Source organism: Abrus precatorius, unplaced genomic scaffold (assembly GCF_003935025.1).
Source record: "Abrus precatorius isolate BTA unplaced genomic scaffold, Abrus_2018 Scaffold3, whole genome shotgun sequence".
NCBI classification, from domain to species: domain Eukaryota; kingdom Viridiplantae; phylum Streptophyta; class Magnoliopsida; order Fabales; family Fabaceae; genus Abrus; species Abrus precatorius.
The window spans coordinates 14583211-14593965 of NW_020874373.1; the positions used below are offsets into that span (position 1 = coordinate 14583211).

Consider the following 10755-nt stretch of genomic DNA (forward strand, 5'->3'; position numbering starts at 1 on the left):
CCTAAACATGTCGATACTTGTGTCACCCAATGCAGTACTAACACTAAAGTTAAATTTGAACCGTCTAACACACTAGAAAACCTACACGCATTTGATTTGCAGTCGTAGATCAATATTTTAAAAATATGTTTATTAATCTTTATAACAATGTCGATTACAAGTTTGATGATACTTAATTTAAAAAAAAATAAATTGTGTATCTGCCACGTATCTTCCAACACTACTTGCACATGACATTCTCTACCCTAGACACAACATTTGTTATGAAACAACCCTATTTAAGAAAAATTGTTTCTCCTTTAACCCCATTTCCGTTGCTTTTCCAAAAGGATCAAGTCTACAGAATTGTAAGGAAAAAAAGGTGGATGAATAGCATTAATCATTTTAATATTAACAAAAAAAGGACGGAAATTACAAACAACTGGGTTTAAAGCACTACCTAGATTTGATAAAATTACACTTCCTTCTTACAACCTTCCATAAAGCTAAAAAATGCAGATTCATAAAATGAATTGAAATTTAAACGCATATTGAGCAAGATCAACATATAGAGAAAAATCCCATCTCATCCCATTCACCAAGCTATTCCAGCAAAACCGTAGTTGTTTTGGTTTTGTGAAAAGTTAATCCATTTTGAATTGAAAACAAAACTTGTAGATCAGTTGGTAAACTGCACAGCAACTGAACCACACCTTGAACCCCACGGTCACTTGAGAGTAATGTCATACAACTCAGGATTTCCGAGCCAACAATTCACAGGTTATTACATCATCCATGGATGAAGCAGACCTCCCAGCACCGATGACAGGAACTATGTTGAAGATTGGCTCCTCACCACTTATAACTTTTTTCTGACTCATCTCCGAAAATTCTATTAATGCATTGCTGAAAATAGGCTGTAATAGCTCCACCGACATTTGATGCCGTGCTGGGACGTAGAACCTCAAATTCTGCATAAGATGAAAATGAAATTTGAAAAAACTGTAAGAGAATGATCAAGCTCATACAGAACACAAAGGAGGAGTGGAATAAATCTGATCACATTCTTTTCTTTTATCTTAAGTTAGATAATAGTTGCTGGTAACCACCTACACTATGCTCCACTGTCCCTAATTTCCAAGAGGAAACAGACCCCAAAAAAATGCATGGATACCATTTTAGGGCAAATGGACATGATGATCATGGAGATGCATTAATTATCTAGAAAATAAAACGTTAGCTATAAAGAAAGCAAGCCAGGACTGGACAATCCATAACACAAGTTACAGATGAAAATAGCATAGAAAACAAGAAGTGGGTTTTGTTATGCACAACTAAAATATAATTCTAGCAATGGCGGGATAAAATTAATCTGGTGTATGATATTTTAAGAAATATACGAACCATTATATCTTCCCAGGCAAAGTCATTATCTGTCATAACTCTGTCAAAAAGAAAAATGCAGAACTTTGATAACTTCTCCATATGTGCCTTAGTAAGAGAAAATAGACCATTATTCACATGATCAGCAGGCAGAGAATCGAAACATATTCTTGCAACCAGCTCACAAGTGATAGACAGTATAACAGCACATATCTTTCCAGAAATCACACATTTTTGAATGCAAGAATCGTGCCAATTTTCCTGTTTGAAACCCCAATAACACGGTGGTGTCTTTGAACAGCATCTTTCTGCTATGGTCTCATATGCTGCATCTGTGCCATCCTCGACATAAAGACTAGGCTTTACTTCTACAGATGCTCTGGAAAGTAAAAAATTGCATATGCTTGTGACAAACAATAGCAATAATAATAATAATATAAAATCCCTTCCAACCCCTCATATCCTAACCACAAAAATAGGAAGACCAAAAAAGTTAAAGAAATGCTAGAAACACACTCTTTCACAACACTTCTCAAAAAATGTCAAAATTTGACTAATCACAATAAATGTGTTAAAAAGTATGTCCAAAAGAATGTGATGATAGCATTTCTCAAAAGATAATCTAGTTAACAACGACTATCAAGTCTTATCCCACTAAGTGAAGTCAACTACATAAATCATACGATGCTATTGAACTTAATAAAAAAAACTTTTAATAACTTTATCTAAGGTTTTTTAGGATCTTCCTTGACCCCTTTTTACCATATTAAAAGTCATGCAATCCAGACAATTTACTTTTACATTTTTATTTCCCCATCAGGTCAGTTTTATCTGTAGTTATGTAGAGAAAGTGAACTGATAAAAAACCTCACAGCCCTATAATAATGAAACCTAATATAAACATATAGTCATGGGATACCCTACAGTACCTTTTAGGTAGATCAGGAACAAGGACATAAAGGAACAAGGGATCTAATGCTTTGTACGTGTCTCTTTCCTGTAAATGGCAGATCTTCATCTGCCTAAGGATTATTTCTTGTTTCTCCTGAATATCTTGTCTCTCCAATGATGAAATATGTTTAGAACAGTAAATAACAAAAACAATTGCAGATGTTGATATTGAACAATTAAAGCATTTTGCCACTGCTTCACTGTTTTTTAGTGCTTGTTCCAGTTCAACCCTGGGGCCTCCCTCGCAAAGATTCATCGTTGGAGGGTCAAGCCCCAATTGACCAGCCATGTGAAGTATACCCTCATGCAAGGTTGCCTGAAAGCAAAAAGCATTAGAATGAACAGATGTGGCACAAGATTATATTTGAAATGTGATAATTGTACCATATGTTAAATATATGAGTGACAGTAATAGGGTATGAGGTAAGCAAACACTAAACTCAAACTGCACTTGCATTATTCGATTAGATAATTACCATAAGAGCACCCAGAAATCAGTCCCAACTCAACTCATGAAACCCTAACATATTGCAAATAGAAATGAAGTTCAAGGAATCAAAAAATTTGTTTGATCTTGGATTAACTTATTTTGTGCACAAAACAACTTGTAATATTAAGCAGAGATTATAGCAAAAACCAACCCTGAGGAATTAGTCTAAATATTTAGAGATCAACCAAAATTAGGTAAAAGAATTCCAGATAAATATTTTTTCACTAAAGAAATTTTAAGAAGAAACTTATATAAATAAGACACAAGTTCTATGAATTGCTTGAGCAAGACCACTCAGCATCCTTGTTAGCTATATACATAAAAGAATAAATGTATTTCACATTTATACAAACAATAATAAGGAATTGAAATATTTCCTATAACTTACTATTTTACAATTATACATTCACTCCCACAAGCAGGCAAACAACTGTGTGTCAAGGATACCCTTGGCCCAATACTGGAATGTTTCACATTGATTTCAGTGAAACAGAATGCCCCATTCTCTAACGAGTAATAACATTCCAAAGAATAAAGCATTCCTATTTAAATTTTATCATATTATACATACTAAAAGTGAAAGTCCTAAATCACTTTAATCTAGAATAAGCAGCGTTCATGCTTCAACTGCTTTCTGTGCACCCCAGGCCAATTTTTGCAATGATATAATGAAACAGGATACCGAAAACAAATGCAAACTTGTTATTTCTGATGATAAATAATTGGTTGCTGACATAAGTGGAGTTTACCTGGCTGTATGGCCCAATGCAACTTGGTGCCCAACCGGAAATACTCTGCACATGCAAAACCTTTTTATCTTTATTTTTTGCTACCAGAACTTCAATGTATGCTCTGCTTAAACCCATTTCTACAAGAGGCATTTCAACAGTACTACGGGATGGGACACCAAATGGACACTTCTCCTGTGTTATAAACTTCACATATGTTTCATTTGCCTCAGAGAACTTATTCATGTCATCAATGTATAGGTGAATATAGAGGACATTCTCCCAGCCAAAACCAAAGCCCAATAACTGTGATTCAATTTTCCCCAAAACAATCTTCAAATCTTCCTGCAAACCTGCTCTAAGGAAATAAGATAAACAGTGTCAGAACAAAATAATGTGCAAGAAGTAACACAAGTCATTTAAAAATAAAGCATAAAAAGTAAGAATGATTATGACCATTGCATGAATCTGGCAACCAGCAACATATGGAGAACGTGTTCTTGTTATTTGTTCTTGAGATGTTAAATTTATGTTCTATGTCATCAGTTGAATCAGTGCTATAATCCACAGGATTGCATGTGGCTTCACATCCTTCTAGACTGTCTTGCACTTCAAACACAGATCCCAATTTCTGCTTACAAATCTCATGTATTTTGTCTTGTGATTTTAAAGACTGAGCATCTGCCTTATTTTCCAAATGAAATGCCAATGGATGAATGATTCCAACAGGAGCTATGGAATCAGAAGAGTGCATCACAACTTGATATTCATCAAGCACAATGCGAGCATTCTGAAAAATTTAATGAATTACAGATAACAGAAGAAAATGGAAGAAAATATTGATTATAAAGTTGAAGCAAAACAAGTAATCAATTTACAAGATTGAATTCTCAATATTGGTATTTGGTAGGCCCACAAAACTGCCATCAAAATGTACAGTGGACAAGCCAAAGTGTAAAAAAAAGTTAATCAATGGTAGACCCAAAGAAGGTTAAAAAATTAGTTAATCGCAACAATGGTGGTGGTATCAAACTTACAATAAAGAGTGGGCAATCAAGAGTTAATGTTTCATATTCCCCTCCTTCACCACAAACATTGATTCCATATAACCTGCAAAAAAGGGTTACAACGAGGGATGGGGTGACACGAAATTGTGAAAACACCATAGAACCTTGATACTCTAAACTTTGAAGAATTTACACAGTTATTACGCAAAGAAAAAGGAGGGCGAATAAATTTTGACATACTCTTTCAATTTATGCAAATAAGCATTTAAGAAGGCTATTTCTTTACCCAAGTGCTTTGAAGGATCCAAACCCATGGCAGCTACCTTGCAACATAGATAAAGCCAAACAATTATTCAAGTAGATACAAAAATAATTTAAACATAATTCCAAGGTAGAAGGAAATGTTTTCACTTGTATAACTCTTTCTTTGTTGGCTACATGTATTGTATGATTCACCACCATATATTCAAAGCAACCCTCAAGTTAAAGATTACATGAAATCATTAAATTAGCATCATGGAACCTATGAATGGTGTAAAGTGATCAGACAAGATGCTTAATATTATCAAAGCAATAGTAAGATCTCTCTGCATGGATAATAAGAACCACCCAGTAATAAGAGCAAAGGAATTCCCTCACATTTACAAGTGAAAAAGAAAAACCATAAAGTGCAATAAACATTAGAAGCAAAGTTATACCTTCACTGTTACCGCTACAATTCCATTTGAAATCTGTTCAGGACCAAAATGGTGTTAGAATTATCTGAACAGTGAAGAAAAAAAATTAAAATCCTAATACACAATCACATACATGCATGCTATCAATTACGGTGACAATAGTCCAAAACTATTTACCATTTCCTGGAGGAGCAATGATTGATCTTGTTTCCATAAGTATGCCAGAGAAACAAGGCCTAACCTTGAACAAACACTTTCCACCCGCAATCTCTGATAGTCAGATGCAATGGCTCCAGAGGACACTGCAGTAACTGAGGGTATCTGCCTTTTCACTTCACGTAACAAAATGAACAGGTCTTCAACTTCATCACCTTGAGTTGCTTTGTAACCAAGTTCCTGATGCCTGTCAGGTAAATATCATTTGAAGGTTAAAACCAACCATTAAATGAAGTAAGATGGTATGACTTTAGTTACAGGTCATTGCTTCAAAGGTTAATCAATCAACAGTCATCACAAGACAGTTCTGAGAAAACAGATGGGAGGGGGTTGAAGTCATTCAAGAAGATGATCTAGAACCCACTAGGTAAAATAATTAGCTTGAATTTCATAATCTATGTAGAGTATGTCACATAATTGCTAATAATGGACTTTAGCGGCAGAGTGGCCTCCAGCCACTATTCCAAATATGTAGCTGGGCATTTTCATGTAGCAGGAGTTGCAGCCACTATCCTGGAAAATTGCAGCCATTTCAGCTGCTATTGTTGGCAGAGGGGAATCCCCTCTCACCCTGTCTAGTGCAATGCTGAACTTCTTTTTCAGGGAATATTTTTGGGATTACAAAAAACATTGGAAACATAGTGTTCATGACATAGCATTCACTCTGTTTCTGTCACAAGAATGAACATGAGAAACAGCATAACTATTTGCAACAATCACATCTTGTTTACAGCAAATCCAAACTCAGGTATAATTTCTAGCATTATTTCTGACTTTCCAACTAACACACATTTGTTCTACATCTTCTGTAGTTCTGTTCTCTGCCCAGTGCACCTCTCTTTCACTCTTAGAGGCTTAAAGTTATTTGATTCCGTGATGTTAGTTGTTATTTTATATGTATGTTAGAGCTTCAAATTATGACTTTTGATTATTAATTATGAATATTACTTTCACTTAGGGTATTATTTTATTTTTGAGAAATTATGTATTTGTAGTATAAATTATTTAGTATATGGTGCATAACATCAGAATAGCAGCCATCCCACTAGTACTATTTTACCCCACTATAGCAGTTTTGCGGTCAGCCACTCCACACAGCTATTTGGGATTGATAACTATGGTATGTTAAAACAGGAGTTTAATCACATTGTAATTTCCCTTAATTAACTAAATAACCTAACCTACTGATTTCTCTAAAATAAATTAATTGGTTATGTATAAAAAAAATGTTTAGAAGGCTTGCCTTGAGGATCCTTGTATTCGCCTTCTGAATAATGGCAGTCCCATGCATTCAGCATAGCTGATGATAATTTGATGCCCAACCTGTGGAAAAACATTGAGCAGCCCATTTTCATTTCCGTACACGAATGAAAAAACACTATCCAGTAAATAATTAAATATAAGCAGAGATGTAAGGTCTAAGATGCAAACTCTTTTAACAGTTAAGTTCATTTCTTAATTACCAAAGTAAAATCCAAATAACAAAAGCTTATCAGGAAGAAATGGTCAACAAAGAGCAAGATAGTCAAATTGGCTGCAACTCAAACTTAAGGAGAGTCAATAACCATAACCAGCCATCTCACTCACCCTTTACCTTAAAGGGGAAAGGAATTCCATCAGGTCCAAAGTTCATTTCGCTCCAAACAGCTTCACTTTCAAGGTGTCAGATGAAATTTGAAATTTTTGTTACCAAAAAAAAAATATTTAAATTTCTAATCACAGTCATCTTGGTTACTTTAAGAACACTAGAGCAGTAATAGACAAAACTTATGTAATGTTGCTTACTTGTTGTTTACTAATAAAAAATAGAGTTTTATCTCAATAATCTATAATAACATTAAATGAAAATGTTTTACTAAAATAAAGCTCTAATTTTAATTAGTAAACAGCACTAACAGCACCTACAAAACAACAGTAATACTGATATTCTGTTATTACAGAAATTTATTGTTTCTTCAGTAATGAAACGCATTTGATAAAGAAGTCCATTTTCGTTTTCAAATTTGATCAAAAAATAACTTGAAAAATAAAAGGAAAATGGAAAAAGAGACGTACAGTTTGGTACATGTAGCTATCGAGCTCGTCTACAGAATCATCAGCGGGCATCAAATTGGCCAATGCAACAATCTATGCAAAACCAGTCAGAATAAGTAAATAATTACTATGAAAATGAAAACTGATTCTGGAAAAATAAAAACGAAAAAGAAGAAACCTGGTGACCATAGTGAATGGACTTCATCATAGCATAGCAGCTGTCTTTGCCGCCGCTAACGAGTGCTACCACTTTCATCTTCCTCACCACTTTCAACCTCAACTGAGTAGTGTTGCTGCTGCGTTTAGGTCTTGCACCTAGATCAAGAAACAAAAAATCATCAACCAAAACGTTGCGTTTTCGTTTCTGTTGTCGCCGTTGGCCTGCCTAATTATTTTTATAACAGAATTTGTTATAAATTTCATCGTCAAAATTTATTAAAGTAAGAAAAAAAATAATTTATTTATATATTTTGTAAAAAGAAATTTATTAAAAAAGGTTAATAGAAGTTATTTAAGTTATTTTTATAAATAGTAATATTAACAACATATTTTTTTAATATATTTTTATAATACATATTTTATTATTGACTAAAATTTATTTAAAATTATAAAAATTATGTAAATATTACTTTTAAATTAATATTCTTTTTTGCTTTTTTTAAATTCTCAATGAATTTTAATAACAATGAAAAGTTACAATTTTAAGAAAAAAATGATATAAATTGAGTTTAAAACTTTGCAATTAGCTTAGATAAGCTTGACCATAATTTTATACGCATCTATTGCACAAAATAGTATTACATATATCAATAAAATCTATGATACACATATCTTAATTATATTCAATAAATTGAAAACCGATATATCAACTTTAAAATTATCAAAACTATCTACGAGTCTCCCAATTATCATCTTGTCTTAGTCGAAGAACAGGGCTTCAATGAAGCAGCGAAAAAAAAAAAACAAATAGAATTTGTTAATGCTCAATGTTAAATTTTAATATTCGTATTATCTAATAATTTTTATAAAATATCAAAATTAATTAATTCAACTGTTATTTCAAATATTTTTATTAAATAATTTAATTTTATAATATTTCATATAAAATTTAACAAAAATTTTATTATATTACTTTACTTTAACAAATATTTTTTAAAATATAAATAAATATTAAAATTTAGGTAACATGTATAAATATCCAAAGTTTAACAAAAAAAATTATTATAAATATATAAATAATATAAAATTTAATATACATAATCATGAAAATAATCAATAGTTAAATTACTCAACCTCTCATTTTATAAAAAAGTTAAGTTTTTAAGTTTAATATCCACTAACACAAGTTGTCAAACTTAAATAATGACATAACTTGATAATTTTTTTATAGAATCAAAATCAATCAATCCAATCATTAAATTATTTTATATTATCTTTCTAATTATGCATATCAAAATTTTAATATTTGCATTATTTAATAATTTTTTATAAAATATAAGATAAATAAATTCAAATATTGGTTTGAATATTCTTACAAAGTAAATTAATTTTATAATATTTCATACAAAATAAAAGATTATGACATGCTTTTTTAATTTAGTCCCAACATAAAAAAAAATTAATAAAATTTAATCTTTATATGAGTAAACATTTTTAGAGTAGTCCTTCTTGTTTAAAATCTTGTTGACCACATTAGATGGAAAGGATAGAAATGAAAAAAATATTTGCATAAATACTAAAATGTGAATTTTAATTATAAAGACTATAAAAAAAATATTTTATTGTATTTTTTATTTTAACAAAGAATATATTTTTACAAATGCAAATAAATATCAAATTTTAGATAATATGTCTATAAATTTCTAATTATGTAAAATTTGATATCTATTATGATGAAAACAAAATAAGATAATTCAACGCTTAGATTGATCAATCTCTCATTCTATAAAAAGTTATCAAATAATATAAATTTTTGTCACAAATAGTGAAATGTAGTTGCAATCAACTTAAGAAAAACAGATAATGATTCACTATTAAAATTTATTAAAAAATATTTAAAAAAATTATTTTAAAAATATATAATCTGTGAAACTATATTTAAATTTGGGAATCGTTGACGCATAATAAAGGTGTTAACACCTTACGTGTCTATTAAATAAAATTATTACATGATAAGTCTATATTTTGACATGTTTTTTGAGCATAATCATATGCATAATTTAAATGAATTTTTACACTAATTACTCTGTTAATTGTTATAAATGAGCATGTGTGAGGACTTACGGGATTTATGGACATTTTGGACGTAATTTCAAGAGAATTAGGCTATTAAAGATAAAGTACGCTCAATCCTTTATTTTCAGCACGCCCATGTTTCATTAGCATGCACAGCTGCACTGTGATCAAGTACACCCATGACTCCAAAATAAGCACGGTCATGCGTTCATCTGGCACAACTATGCTCACTTACACAATTCACAAATTCTACATTATTTTATAATTTTTAAAACCTTATAAAAGGAGGAATGGAGGTAGCAGTTAAGCATTCCATTCTATAGACTTAATTCCTAAGTTTTTAAGTAACTCCTTCTCTTTTCTGCACGGGATCTCTGACACGTTTCTGGAGGATTTAGGATTTAGGGTTTAGGATCTTCCCTTTTGTTTGTTTTTCACCCTTATTTTTGACTTTGTTTATGGTTTTATTTATAAATATTTTGGTTTCCTTCTTAAACATGAGTAATTAAACCCATAGTTAGGGCTATGAGAACTCTTCATCATGACTTAATGGGATTTTTATAATTAAATTTATACTTGATTTTAATTGTGATTAGTGTTTCTCCTACTGCGCTTGATTGTGTGTTATGAACTGACCACTTATAACATAATTCTAATTAATTACATCATTGACGATCGTACATCGATTAAATAATAGATCTATAGAATAAAACGAGATAAAATATTAGGTGGATCAAACTGATCTTTTTCTTTCAATCGTTATTAGATTAACAAGTTCATAGGTTCTTCATGCTTCCTGATATCTTGCATGACCATTAGAAGTGTTAATTTAGAGAAAAGAATGTTAATATTGTATGGCTATTGGATATTAATAGCAACAATATAAATGATTACTGATCACACGGACGTCAGATCTAGAGTTAATTAAAGAAAAAAAGTCATAAAAGATTGAATGAGTAAACACAAATGCCCTAAGTTTTCCTCTTATAATTTTTCTTAAGGCGTGTGTCGTGATTTCTGCTTTGAGATATAGTGATAATGGTTCTTTGATGTGC

The 10755-nt window shown here is 31.2% G+C and overlaps 1 protein-coding gene across 6 annotated transcripts; it reads right to left on the reverse strand.

Moving 5' to 3' along the window:
* Positions 1 to 363: 363 nt before the first annotated feature.
* Positions 364 to 7826, reverse strand: LOC113861687 (diphthine--ammonia ligase). Of its 6 annotated transcripts, none has more exons than XM_027494670.1 (13): positions 7644 to 7826; positions 7487 to 7558; positions 6675 to 6754; positions 5393 to 5618; positions 5237 to 5269; positions 4779 to 4861; positions 4569 to 4641; positions 3988 to 4321; positions 3553 to 3887; positions 2292 to 2629; positions 1501 to 1741; positions 1384 to 1470; positions 732 to 950 (listed from the first exon to the last, which is right to left on the reverse strand). In XM_027494670.1, exons 1-13 carry the CDS (start codon positions 7719 to 7721, stop codon positions 732 to 734), a joined length of 2199 nt encoding a protein of 732 aa, XP_027350471.1. In that variant the 5' UTR covers positions 7722 to 7826. The 6 variants fall into 6 exon arrangements, with proteins under 6 accessions (XP_027350470.1, XP_027350472.1, XP_027350473.1 ...); XM_027494673.1 differs by having other exon boundaries at positions 813 to 950; positions 1593 to 1741; positions 3553 to 3884; XM_027494669.1 differs by having other exon boundaries at positions 364 to 950; positions 1384 to 1741; positions 3553 to 3884.
* Between the last annotated feature and the right edge of the window lie 2929 nt (positions 7827 to 10755).